Source organism: Platalea leucorodia, assembly GCF_965183815.1.
Source record: "Platalea leucorodia genome assembly, chromosome: Z".
NCBI lineage: Eukaryota > Metazoa > Chordata > Aves > Pelecaniformes > Threskiornithidae > Platalea > Platalea leucorodia.
The window spans coordinates 14,856,546-14,878,078 of record NC_138858.1 but is presented as its reverse complement, the minus strand read 5'-3'; the positions used below and the strand labels follow the sequence as shown (position 1 = coordinate 14,878,078).

At 34.9% G+C, this 21,533-nt stretch overlaps 1 protein-coding gene across 1 annotated transcript in view; it reads right to left on the bottom strand.

The window, feature by feature from the left end:
• Positions 1-21,533, bottom strand: part of WDR70 (WD repeat domain 70) — a 139,439-nt gene that overhangs the window by 44,771 nt on the left and 73,135 nt on the right. The window contains exon 10 of the mRNA XM_082336772.1: positions 14,845-15,019. Coding sequence (XP_082192898.1) covers positions 14,845-15,019 — 175 coding nt within the window. The remainder of the gene's footprint in view (positions 1-14,844; positions 15,020-21,533) is intronic.

Sequence of the window (21,533 nt, the reverse complement as noted above, 5' to 3'; positions counted from 1 at the left end):
TTCTTAACACCATTGCTAAATATTTGCCTAATGGTTTGAAAATGAAATCCCAGCTGAATGTTTGGCTGCACTGTCAAACTTTGCATTTGAGAAAATAATCTATCTTGGCCACAAAACCGATAAATATTACTAATAAAAATAGCTTTTGGAAACTATTCATTTGGCTTCCTTTGGGGATTTTTTACACTGCATGAGAAAAACGTACAAGGATGTAAAAGAAGCACTGCTTTGTATCTTTTCATAACTCATGTAACCCATCCCATGCTATCCTAGCAAATTTACGATTTTCTTCCTTTTTACTATCATAAATATGGCTTCTGTAAACCAAAAAAAAAACCAACCCTCCTTTTTCCTCTTTCAAAAATAAATTAATCACTCTTAGACTTGCCCAGCTGTTGAAGGTTCCTTTGCCTTCCAGAAAAGAATGAAATCTGATCAATGTTATTTGTAAAAAATTCATTAAAAATTTCATTAAGGTATACTAGAATAACACTGAAAGTCCACAGATTGCTTCAAACTCACCTATGCCCACACTGGCCATTCCATATCAATTAAAAGTAGCCTTTTGCTTATTGGCAATAAACAAGTAAAAATATAAACAGAAAAAATACAAAGAAGCTACAAAGATGTCTTTAAAAAGCAACTACCACAAAGTTATTCCCACCATAATTCAACATAATTTTGCATATTCTTTCAGTCTTCAGTGCTCCCAAAACTTAAGATCCATTTTAGTGATCTTATAGGGGTACAGTGTGAATAGAATGAAAGATAGCTGAAAGCATACAGGAATTCACATAAGACTAATATTTCTGGTTCAGTAACACTTGAGCCAAAAAAGGTATAGTTTGCAGTGAGTTATCAAAGGTGGCTGTATAATAAATTTACTTACTTGTTGAAAAAAAGTAGCTAAAACATGTATATTCCAACAAGATGGGTGTATTTCTCTAAGAAATGAACAGTCACTTTCACTAAACTTCTTGTAACATACAGTGTGCTATTATTTCTTCTACATTATTTGATTTTTCCAATAAAAAGGTACTGCAAACCTTTATGTTGTATTTTCTCTGCTTATTAATTAAAATAGCAGAAAATTTTTAAAACATGGATTTGGTTTTATTTATTTGGGTGGAAAGGCAAAGAAGGAAGAATGCCCCAGTTAAAAAGGTAAGTGGTATTTTGCTACATGAAGTATTTCTGTGATAAAATAAGCATTCTTAACTCAGAGCCTCAGTGGTTTCTACATAATGTTGCATAAAGTGGCTGAGATTATTAGCTCAATATACTTACCACTGGATTTTCAAGGACCATACATATTTAAAATTGTTTTTAAAAGCCTCTAGAAAACAAAAAATGTCATCATCATTTAGCAGAGTAAGTTGCTGAGAGAAGTTGCTTTTGTGAAATTAAAGGGAACTCTTTTTTCATCTGTTACAGGCCAGATGGGCACTTGTGGATGGTGGGAAATACATATATTTTTAATAATCAAAGATATGTTGCTATTGATCCACAAGATGCAGAGCTGCTAAATGCCCTCAATTTCAGTTACCTTTAACTCAGAATTTTACCTGATGAATTCAGCAACTTCAGGATTAGGCCCCAGAGCTATGTATGAGTAAAATGTAAAAGTAAGAAGCTGGTTGGGAGAAAAAAAAAAAGAAAAAAAAAAAGTAACTCAAGCAGATCTTATTTTCTTTTCAAGTAATATTCCTATCTCAGTTTCATGATTACTTCTTTGACATTGCTTTTTTCCCCTCACAATAATTTTATATAATTGACTAGCTAAATAAGCAAACAAATAAAAAACCCTACACATTTGTAAGCAAAAAACTGGCAAAGTGGGAGAAATATTCAAAAATTGTTTTCTGCAAGTAGTTTATACTAACTGAACAGTGTTCCACAGGAAAAAGAAATAAATTCCTACTTAGTGTCAGAATCTGTAAACCCGAAGTTACACATAACAAATTTACTGGTTTTACCAGTAAAATATTACAGTGTTAATCACTGTTTCCATGTGTACAATATATAGTCGTTGAAAGCTCTTTTGACAAAATGTGGTTTTGTTCAAATACAACAAATTACAACTGAATAGTGCATTTGAATTCATCTGGCATTTAGGTCAGAAACAACATACTGTCTTAAATAACTCTGTCAGTTCAGATTTTGTGGTAGCATCAACTTCAACCCAAAAAAAACCTTAAAATCTTTCACGATTAAAGATACTTTGCAAAATAAGTTAAATTTAAAACCCAGATTTCATGCTTCTGCAAGATGAGGCTCTGGTATACTTGGATTTGATTTCTGACACTCAATATTGAAATAACTTGAAAATGAATGTTTCCATTTTAAAACACACTGTATATTTATCCCTCTACACTGCACAACACCCTGTCATATCAAGTTTCCAAGCTATCCTACAGAGTAGCGGTCCAGTACCTAAGCATTAGGTAGAGCAAAAAAAACTTGTAATATGCTTTAGGAAAACATGGCTTGCTGTTCTACAGTGAGATTCCTGAATATATTTCAAACACAGATCGCTTTTAAAATTAGTTTTCTTTTTTAATAGATATTAAAACCAGATTACTGTTTAAATATCAGAGGATAGAACTCCTTTGTTTGGAATTAATGCCCTTAAATCAATTAATTCCTTCTGTTTCATTTCATATAAACAATAATCTGATTCTTAAAGCTATGGTAATATAAAAATGTCCTAATCAACATCTAAGATTCCATCAAACAGGCTGCAGTACCTCCATACCAATTTGTCTCTGAGGAGTACAGAAGCGTCACAGAATTTTTTGTTCTGCAATTAGCCTTCTCCTCTACTGTTAACATTGCTTGAAAGCCCTCTTTTCTCTTCTTTTCTTATTTCCAGTTTTTATGATACTCTGTAGTACTTCTCCTCACTACAATGCTCTTTCACCACCAGAATCCCTAAAATTCTTCTCTGTTCAACAACAAGATTCTTTCCATTTTCTCATCCTAGCCTTCCAGTTTCAGTTCAGCACAGTATTTCACACTCATGCCTGGCAACTTCATATTTCTTCTCCATCAGCAGGGACATCTTCAGAGCACAGGGAGATACATGAATTGCTGTTTGTGAAAGTCATGTCTCAGAAAACTCACTTGCATCATCCACTTTTTACCAAATATCTCCGTGTTTCTTTCTCTACATTGCTCGTTTTCACACTTAGGCCTTTTCATCCAATACTGCCTTCTCCTCCATACTCATTCCTTGTCAATCCCACTTAAATTCCTTCCTGAGTCTCAACAGATTTATCCGTGACACATCCAATAATGCTACCCCATCCTTATTCTCATCAGCCTTGGAAAAAAGTGCCTATTTTCTATTCCCCTTCTTCATTGTTTCATGAGGTCCAGTATCTCCTGTACACCTTCTACATGTTGGCTCCCTTCTTCACTATTCACTACGGTGTGTGATTCTCTCTCTCTCTCTCAGTTTCACTGGCTATTCAACCATTACTCAATTCCCTTGGTCACTGAACTTCTCACTCTACAATGTATTTTTAAAAACCTTCTTCACAACCATGACTACCAATATTTTCATGTCATTAAACTACCTTCCAAGACAAGGAACATCATTCTCTGTCTGCTGAACATCGTAGTTCATCTTGACATCATTTTGTGAATGTTTAACTGGCAACGTAAATTCAACATGATGAAAGCTGTTCCTGATTTTCTTACCTGGATACCATGTCTCCTCAATGTCCCTTGAAGATCTAACCTCTTTTAACCATTCATTGTAAGAAAAATGTTGTTATATGCATCACAATGTGTCATCTCCTTTCTGTCACATATTGGAAAACACACTGTAATAAATCCAATCAATAACCCATTGCCAGTGTTACTAGTTTGACATCTTTTCCCTCTTTTGTTTCCTGGATAATGGGTCTTTACTTTTAGGGTCCACTGTCGCCTCATTTTATCTTCTTTAACAGCTGTATTTTACCAATGACTTAAATACATATTCTTGCAATAACGACAATTACAGATCATTCACTTAATCCTCAATCCTGTGTTTTTCTCAGATAAAGAAAAATAAAGTCAAAACCAACAAAACCACCTCTTCCTTTTCCATAACACATATGGACATACAGTAAACTATCATTTAAAAATGGTAAAAAAAAGGAGACAAGTAGCAATTGAGTTTGCACACTGCCTGGCTTTTGTTTGTCAGTATAAACCTCTTACCAGCTTGACACCAAAGGATTAATTTTGTGACATAACCACATTTGTTTCGGAAGGAGAACAATCAAAACTGAAGTTTGTTTTATACAGGCAGACACATAGCAGCACACATTAGCACAGCCCTGCCTTGCTCTCCCACCTCAATGCAATCGCCAAGAGACAACAGTGACCTGTCTGGAGTATACAAAACATTCCTATACCCCTGTCAACTCCTACCCAGTTTGGCACCACACCTTCACACATCAAATATCAAAATCAACCAGGCATTTGCACATTTGTGACGACTGACAAGCCAATGGCTGGCAATGCAATGTTTTCTGCTGACTAAAACAGGTGTCCCTACTGAAAAAGTCACTCAGGCTCTTGAAGGTCGTATTGAATATGAGCCAGTCCTCCCTGTTACAAGGGCAGGAACACGTGACCTGTACAAGCTGTGCTTTTGTAAGCCCTGGTGAAACAGCCTCTATAAAGGCCACAGCAGTATATTTTGGTGACCTCAACAGGATGAAGTTTGCTTACAGGTCTCAGGCTCAATCTGCTTTCCAAACTAGACCACAGACCTGCATACCGGTGAGGACAATGAAACAGGCTAGGGAGCTAGGACACAGTGCCATTTATACGCTCTTACCAGGGTATGTGCTGATCACAGCAGCTACATTCACCAGGAGCTCTTAGTGTCCGTAAAAAACATGGACCATGATTATGCAATGAATGGGATTTTTTCAGAATATTTCACTCTTTGCATGTGAACTAGCACAGTACTTTTTAATTTGGCCATCCTATCCCAACCTTGATAAAATGCACTACATGGAAAATTAAGTATCGGTTAAGTTTTGGCACTGATTGCAGGTGACTGCTTTGAGCATAGAACAGTAACAAGCCAAATCTGTAAGTGACCCATATACATAGCAAAAAGTGAAACAGCAATCATAGAGGTGTTTTTTTAAAACCGTACAAATTGCTTAATCTGAATGAAAATTACATACATTGAATTATCTAAGAGTACCTTGTTTAAATTAGTAGAGCTTAGAATGATTATACATATGCAGGAATTCTACTAAACTAGAATTTCATTCTAAGTTTGTGGGCATACTTAGAGACACAGAGACACACTGTATATGTATTTATGCATAATGTGTGAAATATATAGGTAGTCATATCCAACTCCAAATCTAGTTCCATATCTCATGAGAAATTTAGAACTCGGTTCAAGGAAGGCAGCTGTTCCACGGATGTATCTGATTTCAGTCTGTGTAGTATCACTACAGTCATACTTTAAATAAAACACAGCTGGACAATGCTCCACCTATTTCACCACCCTCTCTGCTAACTGTTTAGCATTAACATCTGTTGAAAACAAACTTTAGGAAATAGGGAGATCATTTAAAAAAAAAAACCTTTATTTTAAAATATTTTGCACTGAAAGAAGTTTTACTTATTCATAAAGAAAGCCTCACATATATTCAATTAGGTTTTAATTATGAGATTTATACCTAGAGTTGAAACACTGAAGGCCGTCTTACAAAAAATATAATATTATTACAAATACTTTTCATTTCATATGATTGGTTTAGTTCTGTACCTGCTGCCAAGAGATGGTGTAGTTATGCAGTTTATCTTCTCACTGATAATCATGGGCGCAAAAATAACTTCTTTGGTTTATAATCTTATTATGAATTTGCTACAAATGCCATGCAAAATTTTTTAATTAAAGTTAACTAGACTTATGAGATGTTCTTTAGAAACTGAGGGCAGTTTGTAGTGTATTATGGCCATTTAAGCATATTTAAAACTGTATCCTCACAGAAGTGCAACTTTCAATGGATGCAGCCATGAAACAATCGTTCTCTATGTAGAAATAGTTTGTTCTTTATCAGACTTCCTCTGAGTCAAGTGTATGTAACCTAATGTGACATATAAAAGCTATGCTTCACTAAAATTTATTGTCCTTTTTTTAGCTTCTTGATTTCTAACAGATTCATGAGGAATATTTTTGTATTAAAAATACAAGTATATTTCTTAATGTCATAAAACTGAGCACATTTCAAAATAAATCACTCTCTTATTCAATTGAGCTGAAAAAAATGAAATACTTTTCTGTCTGTTTCTCTTTGGTAAGTTTATTTTTTCTAATTTCTAAAACAGTTACGAAAAAGGTTACGCACAAGCACCACACAACATTAAACTACTGGTTTCCTAGGCCAGTATCCACTTTCTGATAGTGGTCAGTGACACAGGAATACATGAAAATCCCACAGCTCTTAAATGGGAAGAATTTGTTACCCATCTTCTACATTAGACCTCTGGAAAAGTTAGAAATTTGCTAACATTTAAAGTGAGAGCAGGAAAAATTAAGAAGTAAAAGAAAAGTTTACTCTAATATAGTAATGAGAAGAATTGAGAAGGGAAATATAAAATATATTTCAAAAGTATAAAAATTCAAAATAATTATTTTAGTTTTGAGATTTTGTTTTGTCTGAAATGACCACTTCACTAAAAACCCCCTACTTCTAATTTCCTTTTCTATTAAATAACCCCGAGCCTAAAAACCCAACCCAGTTAACTCTTAGCACACTATTTTCTAAAATTCACTTCACATTATTCTTTATGAATACCTCAAAATAGAAAGCTTCCCAAAAGTTATGAATTGATGAGAAAAGTGAAGCCTACAAGAGATACATCCAAATATAAAGCTGGAAGGGGGCAAAGGGCCCATAAATTAACCCAAGAGATAGAGCAAGCCTACGCAGACAGAAAGTACCTAATCTTCACTCAGTATGTTCCACGGATCAGAAGTCATTATTTCCTACCTTTTTTGTTCTTAAATACATCCACTTGATCAAGCTGTAACAGCTTTCCTTTCATAAGTATTTTTAAAATTTGGGAATTTTAGGCTTCTCTAATAAAACAAACTTAATGACTGAGAGTTGTACAGAACTATACTTTTCAATGCTTTTACAAAATTCACAGTATAAACCTGCTGTCCATCTTCTCACTAGCTCCAAGAAGAGTGGCATACTATGAACCACAACAAGAAACATTTGGACATAAAACTATCTTCCTAATACACACATCAAGCACAAAATTCTTCTCATAATCTACAAATCTTATCAGGCTCTAGACCAATAAAGTGTTCAGCTTGCTTGAGCAGTGCCTATGCTACAGTATCTAAAAGATGTTTTTCTGATAAGCCAGACCACTCTGGACCTCACTTCTTGTTAGAACGAAATGTAGCATCTGTACTTCTAACTTTTTGGCTCTGCATAAAAGGAAAATTTTCTCTAAAATAACAACGCTAGCTCAAGAAGGATCTTTTATTTCTGTTCCGTTATTTTTCATTATTTTATCTTTCTATTTCTGTAACATTATTCATGTTACATTAATATTAATAACAGTACAATATTAATAAAGCCAATCATGTTGTTATAATGCCTACTCTTTCCTTCTCAAATTGTCATTTTAAAATTATTTCTGTAAGCTCTACTGCTATTTTTCTAAATAGTAAATCAAAGAAACATATATAATCCTTGTGGGATAAGCCTTTTTCCTTTAACCATACATGAATCCAAAGTAAAATCCTTTATGCTATTTTCATTGGGGTGTGACAGACTTCAAGATTTAGAATTGCCTTTCATCACTATATTAGATAGTGCAAACATTTAGATAGTTCTTAACTATAAACTGTTTATTACATAAGAGAAAAATGCACTTAGAAATACAGCAGGGCACATTTTATCTTACCATATGATTGTCAGATTCTTTACTGCAGCTAGCTTCAGGGTATAGATAGTGATGTACTGGCTAAGCCAGACATATACAAAAAGGAATAATATATGAATCTGTTAATATTTGCTGCTGGCAAGCTTGTGTGTGATTTCCAGTTTCTGGAGCAGAGGTCTGGCACATATACATATGGAATGAAAGGGTGGGATATTATGGATATGGAAAACTTACCTTAAGTTTGAAAGGGGAATATAGTATATTTGGATATCTTTCATCTTGTATTTACAAAAGAAATTTCCAGATGTAGCCAGACTGCCCTCTTCAAAGCATGAAGCATGTTACATACTTGGGGGAAACTGGAAGATTTGTCTGCTGTTTAGCTGTAGTAGTGATATTTAGCAAATTTAAGAATAGTCATTGTAAATGGTTTCTATTAAATATTGACAGTTCACTGGAATAATTTTAATGCCGTGAAGATATCAGTATAAACTGCCAATTCTAGATAAGCAAAACCAAAACAAAATATCCAAATAGACAAGTGAATATTCCATGGCCAAAATAATGACTAAAATCTAGCTGGTGTGAAAAGAGCATGATACTGGAATGCTGTGATAGACCAGATGCCAAAAAACACACTATGATCTCAAAAGATCATAAAAAGGCATATGCATCTAAAAAGGCATATACACTCTAGTAAAGCTTTCTAGTACAAAGACATAAGACATACACTTCAAGAATTTATTACTGAGAGCTGTGTCTTTTGCATGTCAGCATATGCAAAAAGCACCCTGTAACTGTGCAAAGATCCAACAATCTTACTTCCCAAAGCACGGGTATAGATCCCCTCAAAGGACCTTCCAGTTAATGGGGAAAATATTTACAGCAAGTCTCAGATCTTACTATCAGTTTTTGTTACTCTGTTTTGGCAGCATCAGCTGTAAAATCCATCAAGAACAGCAAAATAAAGTTTACCAAAAAATTTCCAAATAATATCTGAGCTTGGATTCCCATTCCAAAACAAAAGGATCACCCTATTTAGGCCAAAAAAGAAAAAAAAAAAGAAAAAAAAGTATCTTACATGATCTTTTTGCATTATCTAAATGTGTGTTCTCTGTTGTACAGTATTTCTTCAAAATGGCTCCAATACTTGTAAGAAGTTTAATCTCTGAAAACTTTACCTTAAAACTTCATACTGCACACCACAAAACTAAAGCTTACAAAAACCCTTTCAAAGAAAACAATCACTAAATATAGAAATGTATTTATCTTACATCTATAAATCATGCAATTATTTGGAAAATACTTTTAACATGAGTATTTGTAATTAAAATGTACAGAGCTTAGATCTGCTTAACTTCAGTGCATACTGTGACATCCCACTTTTCTTCCCCTTATATTTTGAGGATAGGGTGGCTTAAGGGCGTGTGCAAAGCAGGTTATTGGGATTACCACTTGATCACACCACTTTTGGGCATACTGATGTGGGCAGTATATTAGTACAGTGTTGGATTTCATTATTATTGTGCATTTTAAGTTCTGTAAAATCACTTTGAGTTTTAGCTAAGTAATTTAAAACTGATCAAAATACATAAATTATTCTAGCAATTTAAAATCAAAGTAAGGTTTTAAAACCAGGAAAAAACAAAACACTAGCAAAGCAATAGTTCAGCAATACTGTAGTAGTTGCTCACTTTTGAGCAGGAAATAGCTGAAGAATGGAGTTAAACATACCACTAGGTCTTTTATGAAACAAGAAAGTAAAAAAATAGAAGTTAATCACTTGCTATAAAAATCTTTCCCTGAGCACTGAATCAATTTGTGATTAATAAGAATTAAATTATGCTGAAAAGCATATAACATTGAATCTTTCCTGTTCAGATTTACACTAGATAAAAAGACAAACCTATTACAAATATATCTGTCAAAGCTAATTCTTTACTACTTACAGTGCAGCCATTAGATAGCTAGAAGCTTATAAAAATTACTCAAGGTTTCTAAACAGAACCAATTTAATATAGCTAGGAAAAAAAAAAAACAACAGACAAGATTTTGGGTGTACAAGCTGTTTTCTTAAAGGCATTTAAAAGACATCACCACTCCTTACAAACTCTGCCTCCCCAACATCCTTATCAATATTTTTGTATCACACCTGCAATGATATACCATAAAATATGTGATGTGTGAAACTGAGAAACATGATTCAAACTGCCACATGCAGGGCTGTTTTTTATGCAGTCCTGGGCTGAATGCACCCAGGAAAAGTTGGAGGGAAAATTGACATAACAGGTAGTCTCATCAGACAGTTCGAAAGACTAAGAAATGCTAACTAAGAAGTTTAGCTTTCTCACCCTAATAAATCCTATCTGTAATCAATGAAAAACATCGCAATCCTTTCCTGTTGAGTGTGGAAAATGAGGGGAGCTTTTTTTTCATTGAAGAGATGTCTATCAATTTTAACTCACAATACATTTTTAACCCACCCACCAAGTGTACTAATGTCCTTTACAAAAATTACTTCAGTCTTTCTATATCTCTGTGAATGACATACTAAGACTTCTACACAGGAAAACTGGGCACACAGAGGTTTACTGATTGCAAGACACACTTCATTCTTGATGATAAAGGCTGGCTCCACAGATCAGTTTGTTCAACAGTATGTATTACTACTGGTCTTGCAAAAAGCTCTGAATGGGCAAGCACAAGCAAGATGAGGAGTTGAACATATTCGAAGTGCAGGTAAGCCTAGTGGTTTTACTGCACTGCCCTGTGAATCCATAATTGTCAAAGTCTTACTTTGACTACTAACGCTCTCCAACTCCCCATATTTGCCAGACACTTCTCCACGTCTCACAACGTTTAAACTGGGAGAGTTCTAATGTGTTATGTTATGATTGACTATTTCACACTATTGTTTCCACTATTCATTGGAAGTTTGAAGGAAGTTATTTTTTATGTCCTTTGAAGCTGTTATTTTAAGCCAAGTTGACAGTGTTCATAATATTTCAAACAAGCTGACAGATCGTTCTGCTAATGCGCACTGTAAATGCATATGTACGTGAACCTTAAAGAAAAACCATGCACTGACAAAATAACATACGTGAGAAAATAACGCAGATTTATGACAAAACGAAAAAATCCTCTGAGGCAGGTGATTATAATGGATCATGATCGTGCTGAGGAAGTTTGGAGAAAGGCAAGGCAGAGCCGGAATGCATTTGGCTAACTTCAGCATCAGCAAGTTACCAGTGTCAGTGTCATGAAGACAAAAAAAGTCTTCCTCTAAAAGCTCCAAAAGTGTTTTTACTCTCACCGCATACAGCTGGGGGATTTGGAATTGCACCAAAAAAACGGTGGAAGCAGAAAACTGAATGAAACTCTCATGGTGTGCATTACTACTCAGAACTAAAGAAGGGAACTGATCACACACCAAAATCCCTCCCTAGGCACAACAACGTAATTTAAAAAAAAGCAGATACTGAGGTGGCTGTAAGTGGCTTGGAAAAAACAACTAACTGATGACCCTAACTTAAAATCAACAGCTACTTTGACTTCAGCAGGGATGATAAAACATGGGATAGAAAAGATCTTGTTTCTTTCTAAATAGAAAGAAAACATTCAAGGAATTATTTAATCACACTATTCTGGACCAAGGTCCACCCTACTGAGCAGCAAACTCAAATGACACCATCACACAACAGGTTGATTTTTAATTTGTTTACACTTTGCCTACACATCAGTAGGATTCTTGTAGTCAGGTGTAAAGCTATCAAGTCATGTGTGAAGCAGAGGATAATAAACCTATAACCAGCAGTCAGACACTATGTCTGCAGTGGCAAGGAAGATTTCTGGGACCCTCGTCAGGGAGCCTCTGCCACCTTGCAAAGTGGTATGGGCTTTGTGAACCCCCAGAGGAACAGTGGCTTCCTACCAGCACTGCAGCAGTGTGCCTGCCTCTAATGAGTGCCCCTTTTGCTGTAGGAAAGGGCATTATCCCTCCTTCCTATCGGGGTATCCACTTCTGCCCTTGGTACTGCTGTTTTCATGACCCTTGTCCTGTGGGAAAGCACGGGCTTTACGTTTTCACTGAAGCAAAGAGAAACCTCCCTCTCTGAAGTAGGCTCTGTGTTTGACAGGAGTGAAAACTCCTGTCAAAAATAAACGTGTCTAAAAACCTTCACAGACACCAGGATAACAGGCACTATGGATAGTACATAGTGGGAGCCATAGCATCTGGTAGGAACATCTTCCTGGATTTAGGTGGTGCTGTTACCGTCATATCCAGTAACAGTGGTATGGGCATTCAACAGCAGGGCTGAAATGTCGTTTTTTATTTTTGTTTAAATGCAAAAATGAATTCAGACAGTCAAAACAGGCCTTTATAGGATCAGCTCTGGCATGGCAATACAGTCAACTAAGTTACAGTTAACTTTAAACACCTTCCTCAATCTGTCCTTCTTCCTGCTGCATATGTGGCAAGTCCATATTCTAAAATAATGATGCCAGAATCATTCCTAACTGATCAAGTATAAGAAATTATAGCAACTATTTTCTGCTTTCAAACACTAGTGATTTTTGTTACAGACTCAATAGAGCCTTCCCAAGTTAAACACAAATGCTGCCTTAATTCTGACTTGAAACAGAGCTGTACTGTAGTACAGCAAAATCTGTGTATACAGCTCTACACTTGTTTCATCAAAGTCAAATGATATTTGCTGTATGGGAATGAAAAAATTTCTTCTTCAAAAGTCAGAAGTTAGTATTTCTACTATATATTTCTTCAAGCAGCTTAACCCTCACATCTTGATTCTCCAGAGCTTTACCTGTTTTCCTGTGTCACCTACAGTTCATACCCCCAAAATTGCACCACTTTGTCATGACTTAACATTTTCTTGTTCGCCTTTGCAAGCATCTCTGCATCCTGTCAAGCCAGTAAGTGCTTTCATCATTCCAGTGCAGGATTCAATCCCATCCTCCTCTTTCTAAATCCTACTTTGAACACATGCTCCTTTTAATTTTTTTCTTCTTATCCCTCTTCAACCCCCAAATGTAAGATGAAGGCTTTCTCTTTTTTCTTTTAATTATTTCATCAAGATGCCTTTTGAAATGCCTGATTTTAACTATACACAGAGATTTCCAGAGGGTACCAGCAGTTTTAGATATGAATGCCACTAAAAAACAATTTACACTGCTCCTTTACACAAAAATCTTGCACATTTCTTAATGACACCAACAGAAGCAAAGACAAAAATTCTTTGGCTTTAAAAATAGAAATCCAAGGACACTACCAACTTCAGTTGCACTAGGAAACCACTTTAGTCTTGCATTGTTATACAGGGGTCACCAGTTGGAAATTGCACAAGATGTACAGGATACATCTTTAAATTATTCATAATCACCTTGAACTGCACTCAATCAGCACTGCAATATGTCATCTTATAGACACACAAAAATTCAAAAGGAAAAGCACATGAAAAAGCAGACTACTAAGAGCACTATTGTTAAAACTACACCAGAAAGCTTAATATTTCAATACTGTATATGTTAAAATAAACAACATACACAGGTGATGAAAGCCAGTCTCTGAAAAATTTATTATTCTGTTAGAACAAGTTTACACTTAGGATGAATTCTCAAGCTTCATGCCATTAGGAAGTTTTACTGGGTTTATAGTGGAAATAAAAACAGAAATAAAAATAGATGACAATCCCAAAATACAGAGTGTACTTTGAATATGATCAACGGGCTTTCTTTTCCTTTTACATCTATACATTTCCTCTTGCCTCCAGCAATCAAATTTTATTCAGTCTTCATGAAAAGTTCCCTAAATTGTCTGTTTTCCTTTTTAAAATCAAATGTTTTGAAAGATGAAGTTGAACAGACTAATGTAACTTGTATTAGTTCAGTATTATTTCCCCAAAGCCATCCTATTGGAATTGTACAGCTTTCAAAGATTTATGATGTCAGTTTGATTCAAAGGATCCTGCTCACCCCCACCCCCTGCCCTCGTCTGTAATCTTACTTTGGCTTCCCCAAAAAATTGGCCCTAATCTCATTTTCTCCTCCTATGCATGCCAGAAGTATTTATCCCATTGAAGTGAAAGGGACTAGGCATCAATTCCTTGGGTATGTTATTGACATTGCAAAATTAAACTTTTGGAACTGGACTGCTTTTTAAACTATACTACACAAAGCAAGAGGGAGCACTGATTGCTCAAAGCTTCGAATTATAAAGTAGTAGCAAGAATTGCATGTGTTCTTTGTCAGTTAAGATTCATAACTACTACAAACTCAATTTTAAGTTCAATATGAACAGAAGAAATTACAGAGTATACTTCATAATTTTAAAGAACCTGAAATTGTTCCCATTCTGACCACACTGCATTTACATAAATTGTTCAAATTTGCCTCAGTGTTAATTTTTACACATTGGACAATATAACATTTGGCATTTAATGTGCAGCATTACTCTTACCCTCACCCACTTGGATGCTATTCTCCTTTGCCTATTATCTGGATGAATAACTGATTTCAGTTTATGAGTTACTGCTTAATGTATTCAATATCTCAAATAAAATATGGAAGTATACATTTTTTAATTACATAAGAACGAAGAAGAAATTACAGCTTTTTCCACAAGCATCACATGTTATGTGGCCAATTTTTTTTTTTTTTTTTTTTTTTTTTAAAGGACTGCCAAGAGTTTCCTCAGTGTTTTGAACCGAATAGCAGTACACTGAAGTTGTAGAGAGGCAGAGGAAATATTGAATTTTGCCTATGAGTTACTTAGTTTTCAGGGAGGGGGCAGGGGGCGGAAATAAAATGTGGGTATGAAAGTATCAAAATAGATTTTATCAGCTTTAACATTCAGCATTTGATATATTAGAAGCATATATTGTTATCAAATACTTGACTTACACTCATATTCCTATCCCAGATCTGGATGGAGCCATCTTGACACCCAGCTGCAATAAGTTTACCATCTCTGCTGTACGTGCAAGTTGTAGGAATCACGCGTTTACCTTGAACTGATCGTGGTTTAAATACACTTTTGTGCTTTTTTTCATTGTTAACATCCCATGTCCTCACAGTTCTGGAAAAAGGTTTAAATAAAGAGTTGTTTTAGATAAAGTTAATACATATGAAATATTTCTTCTAACGATATAATCAAACACCTTTTTCAGCATAAATGGCATATAATATTGTTCAAATAAAGTTGTAATGGCAAAATAGCATTTAAGATATGGTACGGCAGTCATGAAACTAACACATTGACTAACACGCATGTGAATGTTAAAAAAAAAACACCAAACAACAAAAAACAACAAAAATCAGTTCTTCCCAAACTCTCATGTAAATATATAAAATTGTTTACAACTGTACAAATGACCAAAGGTTCATATGCAGGTACTACATAGTCTCCACTGTCACTGGAAATCAGGAAGGTGAAAGTACTGAGTCCTTTACAAGAATGAAGACTTCAGGAAACAGGCATGAATGCTTGTACAAATTCATTAACTAAACAGATTGTCTTATTCTCACATGACAACAACCAACAAACCTGCTTTTATCTGTCAGTATTGCAGACTGGATGGTTATTCTTCAGGCTTTTCTTTATTTTAAATAGGCATTTTAAACAATTAATTGCAATATTATTGTCATTCTTTTCCACTAATCCTGAAGGTCTTAGAGCTCTGTTGTAAAAGTGTGCTTCAAATACTTTACAAAGGCTCATTTATGTAATATTGTTTTTTCAAGTTGAGTTTTTCCCACATTATTAGCAAAATAAATACATCCTTCTTCTTTTTAATGGAGAAAGAATATCTGCCTGGATCTTCAATGTGTCTTACATACACAATAACATCCCAATGAGAGAGAACTAAAACACTGAGATACAGGTGGACTCTTTAAATTGTCTTAGATACAAATGTTTTCTGTCCATTTAACATGTTGAGTTCTTTCCAGATAAAAATTCAAAACTCTTTTGGCATCTAAAGCAGAGAAGAGTTTCAGGATTTGGCAAAGGAAGGAAAATCATTAATTTCAGAAAGGAAAAAAAAAAAAAATCACTAATTTCTCAAGACCTCATTTGTTAGCCTATACAAACATTGCCTGTGATCCAACAGCACGTAATTCACTGGTCTCTAGCAAAGCAAATACCACTTTAACAAAGGCTGCCATTTCTCCAGAACAAGACAAGACACCACAGCATAACATTAGGCACTTCCATCATAGCTACAAGAACAGACAGGCTACAGAGCTGAGATATATATAATTCTAGGATAAAACAGACAAGAAAATGAGCTGGAAATAGCTCACAGAAGTTATATTTAATCACACATTTAATGACAGTTATGAGAAATCAGTAACTGAAGTAGAATAATCTCCAGTTGACCATAATAAATTCAAGATTAGTCTCATTTTTAAAAGTCTTCAAATCTCATATCACTTCTTTGCTCTAGTTGGAGCTCTAGCATAAGACACGCTAGTGTTCTGATGGTTGGTTTGGGGTTTGGTTTGTTTTGGGTGTTTTTTTTTTTTTTTTTTTTTTTTATTTTATTTTAAATGAAACATTAGATTATGATGCATTTTCTAGGGTCACTTAAATAAATCCATGCTGATATATGGAACAGGTTGCCCAGCAAGGTTATGGAATTGCCTTTCTTGGAGTTATTCAAAACCTGTCGGGACATGGTCATATGCTAGGTGCCTACGTGATCCTTCTTTGAACAGGATGGTTGGATTAGAGGATCTTCAGAGGTCGCTTCCATCCTCAACCATTATGAGAGTTTGAGATTCCCCTTTTCCTCTCCATGTGTTGTCAAATAACCATCTCAGTCTCCTACCTTTCAACAGGAATACTGACACCTTCTCCTATTCCGATATTTACTCAAAACTTGAGTCTTTTTCCAGTCCCTTTCCCTCATAATATTCAATCCTTCCAGAATTTCATTTGAATATCCTGTACCGCCAGCTTCTCTTCCTTCTCTTGTGATGACCATCTCCTGCTGGAAAGCTACTTCCTCTCTTATAGTGCTAGTTACCCAGGACTGCCTTGATATACCCACTTCTCAGATGGTGCACCCAGTAACATGGTTATGTGCAGGGAAGTTTAAAGCCTGCCTCCCCCTATTTGCCTTTTTACCTAAGATGCCTCACAAGCATCTCAGCTGCAATTCCAAAAACAATCTCTGAGAATCCTTCACCATCCTAATTCTTTATTTCTGCTGACACAGACAGACTTTTTTAAAGCCTTCGGTCTCCTCTTTTTAGGGCTCAATGTCCTGTCAAAACCTCAATTGCTTCACAACACTACAGAGCATATTCAAACCTTCTTATTCATTTTACCTTTCAACTTTAAAGAAAGAAGTAACACTGGTCTAGTTCTATCTCTTATAACACAGATAAAAAAAATGTGAGCCCTAAATCAACTGTCATATCAGCAGATATCACATGAAAAATCCACGTTACCTGAGCTGCTGCTTCTGCTGCAGACAGTTGGCCACATTCCCTCACATATGAGTTACATGCCCTGTTAAAAATGCCCACATAGCCTACAGTACGTGTTTAATGTCCCCTCAATGTTTTCTTAATATCCCCACACTGAATGTGTGTTTACTGTTGCCTTGCTGCTATTGGATCTAACTATAAAACTTTTCTACTAAAATAAAAAAAAATATTTAATAAGAAATCATCTATATATTACTTAGAAATTGATCAATCATTCTCAGAGACCCCTTAACTCGAGCTAAGACTGAGCTCTTTAATCTCTTCTTTCATGTCAGACCTTTTAAGTTTTTTTATTCTTTATGGAAACATTTCCAATTTTTATTTAAAAAATGGACATTGTATTGCAAACACATCTTGTAATACCATGGACAAAATTTCAGCTTACCACATGAATCAACGGGCCCATGGTTTCTGACTGAATCACCACCAACAAAACATTAGAAGTCATCTACAGACTATGTATGTTTTATATTTTCCTTCACACCAGTGGCGGACTAGAAACATAGGGATTGCTGAAGGACCTGAGAGAGATATTTTCACTACCCCATTTTAAGTGCCTTCATCACACAGTCTGACAAACTAATTTGTTCTGACATTCCCCTTTTACCCTCCATGCTCCGTCAATAACTATCTGAGCATCCTGTCTCTTCTTCCAGAAGGCATTTTGATGCTTTCCCCCTGTCTACACCTGAAACTTACATGAAGCCTTTTTCCAGTCCTTTTCCCTCACAACACCAAATACTTCTTAATATTTAACTCCTCCCATTCTAGCCAGAAGGAAATGGAAACAAGAAAGGAAGCAGGGAAACCCAAACAATTTACATTCAGGGAATACGTCTTTAAACTGGCAATATGGGAAACAAATGCTAACTAAGGCTGCTTCTGTATTTTCTCTCCCCTTCTGCTACTGACCCTCAGTCATGACACAATATCACAGATAACTCCAAGAGCACAATTTGGAATTTTGCCTCTATTTTTTTACAGACTATTTTGTACCACTTTGATTTTTCCTCAGCCTCAGACATAACGAAAAAAATAACTAAGACTGCATTACAGAAGTCCAATTTTCACTTCCTAACCTACTCTGGGTCCAATGTAATGTTGTTTGTGTTGAAATGAATACAAAATTTTACCCCTGGATCTATCAGATCAGTTCCAGAAGACTCATTTTGGTCAAAAAAGCCTCTTACTAAGTGTATCTCCCTAGGCCTAAATAAGTGTGGGATGAAAGAACAACACTGTTTTATGCTTTATGTTGCAGCATTTAGCAGAATTATAATACTAACATTTATCTGTTGGTAGGTATAACCAAGATATTTTTCAACTCCACTGAAAACAAAAGGAAAACATTTCCTGAATGAGGCTTTTTTCCACCTAAAAACAAACTGTGTTTAATGAGTTTGCTCTTTAGTAAAAACAACCTATAGAGATTTTTTTTAAACTATCCCTCCAACATATAATGTTGTTCTTTCATCACATCAGTTTTTAATATACTGAATGATATGCACAGCCACGTAAATATTTTTACTTTCTCTTTCATAAATTTATTTTCAAAGAGAACTTCCATGAAGAAGGCTCCACGTATACAAGTTAAATTTAAACTTTTTAAATGGTGAATTCCACATCTGCAAAACAGATTTTGTAAAGTTCTTCTATTTGCCAAGAGCAATTCAAAGCAGCTTAGAAAAGAATGGGAATGTTCTTTTGGAAAGGTAATGTGGATATATTCCTGACCACTGAGAAGTTAAATAACCCATAATAAAAAACTAATTTAATTACTGGTGTTCAGGGTTTTTGGGGGTTTGTTTTTTTCCCCCACAAATAGTTTTTCTCTTTGTTCCTCCTTTTTTCTAATGTTCTTATCATGTTATTACTAAGTCAAAATTTCTGATAAAATTAATTGCTGACAATGCTGCTGTATTACACAAATTATTAAAGGTATTTATGTAGCTACATTTCCCAGCCTGCAATCATGGAAAATTTCTCTAAGTCCTGATTCAGCAAGTCACTGGCCATTCTAATACTATTGTAATACAATCTGCTGAAATTCAAGGAGTGAACCAATTCAAACATTAAAAGCCTCACCTGTCAAATTCCACTAAGCTTCTTTGCCTGTCCCATCTCCTCTGTCTCTACTGGACTGCAAAACTCTCTTGCACAATATTGAATGTTATTGGCATTTACTATAGTATAAATATATTAAGTCTATTCTTAATTAAGTCTATTCTTAACACACTTAAAATACAAAAAAGGCAACAGAATACATTACTACTAAAAGTTCAGATTAAGCTTAATGTTGTACACCTAGTAACTATATTATAATGCTTATCCTTGTAATCTATTATAATGTCTACCTTTGTACTATAAGGTTGCCCAAAAAGGCTACTTTGGAAAGCTACAACGTACTTTAAAATCATCACACAAATACCGCTGCAATGGAATTTGTCGGCAGAGCACAGAATTGCAAGTCATCTTATCAGTGATAAAAAAATACATTTTACAAGTGTTAAATTAAGCCCCTTTATAAAAAAGAAACTCATCTTAAACTAAGACTTTTTTCATCTTTTTTATGACATAAAACAACCTTACCTAGACAGGAATGAAATTAAGATGGTTATATAATATGGTGAAAAATTATCTAAAACAGAATATGTAAAAACAATAGATAGATAAGAAATAGCTGAAAAGTTCTGTTAAGATGCACTTCATGCATATGGTGGTACAACATTATGTGAGCAACAAACTTTCATTATTGTATTCTCTTTGCCCTCTTTCAGTAGAAGTTATAGTCATCTTCTGTTAGTACACAGGACCCCATGAAGGTTGAATCACCTGCCAGATACTGAAAAAATTTGTACACACAAACAGATTGAGAAATCCAGAGAAACTTTCCATACTTGTCTGGCAGAAAAACTCTAAATAAGCTACCTACTCCCAGCATCTGAACAGAGTTAAAATAATTTAAACCAGAATACAAGAAAAGTCACATCCAACATAAGTAAAATCAAAACAATGGAAGGAACTGCCAAAAAATTTGACATGACTTAATAATTTATAACATTTCTTCAGCTTCTCTGTTACTTAAATAATCCCTAAATGTAGAAAACAAACAGAAACTTTAACGGATAAAACACTTTACCAGAGTAAGAAACAAACAAAAACATCAAAATTCATTTTTATGTGATATGCAGCAAATGGGTTGAAGATATTATGAAACCATATTTTTCCATATTTCCAAATAAAATTGGTAGCCCTTTTTTGATAGGAGAAATTACCTCCATTTGGGTAATGACAGTTGAATTATAATTACTATTTTTAGGGGGAAAAATAGGTTAAAATCTAGTAACAACGAATGGGAACTACTCCCATTGTCCAGTCTGAATGAATTAAAAAGCAACCAACTTAAAATTGAAATGACACATAAGCATGTCTGAGAGAGCATAGAGAGTAGGCGTTCTGAATTACTAAGCAAAAATCATGCTGCTGGCCAACATACACAAGATTTGAAGAAAACTAAATTAGAAAAGGAGACACAGAAGAACTGACTATGAATGGGTATTAACCAGGCAAAGGAACCAGAACTCCTAAAGGAAGTCAGGGAGTAGAGATGTAAAGAGACACACTGGATAAGGAGAATAAAAGCAAGCAACACACTACAACAGTTACAATGTCATGCCAGTTTTGGCATAACTGCTTTCAAGTCAGCTGTGCAGCATGTTAATGAGAGGAAAACAGCAGCAGCAAACACTACCAAGTTATGAAATACAATCACTTCTGACTGAGGAACTGGCCAACAGATGCATTCAGATACAAAGAGTTACCCACCGATACGTCTATATAACCCCTTTCAGGTTATAATGAACATACAGCTGTAAAGACACAGTAGAATACTTGACAACAGAACCTTTTACTTATGGTATAAGAAGTCTTTTTTTATTGAAATGCAAAGCTCACAAGCTTTCCAGACCGAGTAATTTTTGTGTTTTCCCAGATTAAACCACTGGTCAGGCTAACAATACAAAAAGGCATTCTTCAAAAGGGTAGAAATTTAAGAGTAGCAACAAACTTCCTCGAAATAAGCTAGTATTTAACATACT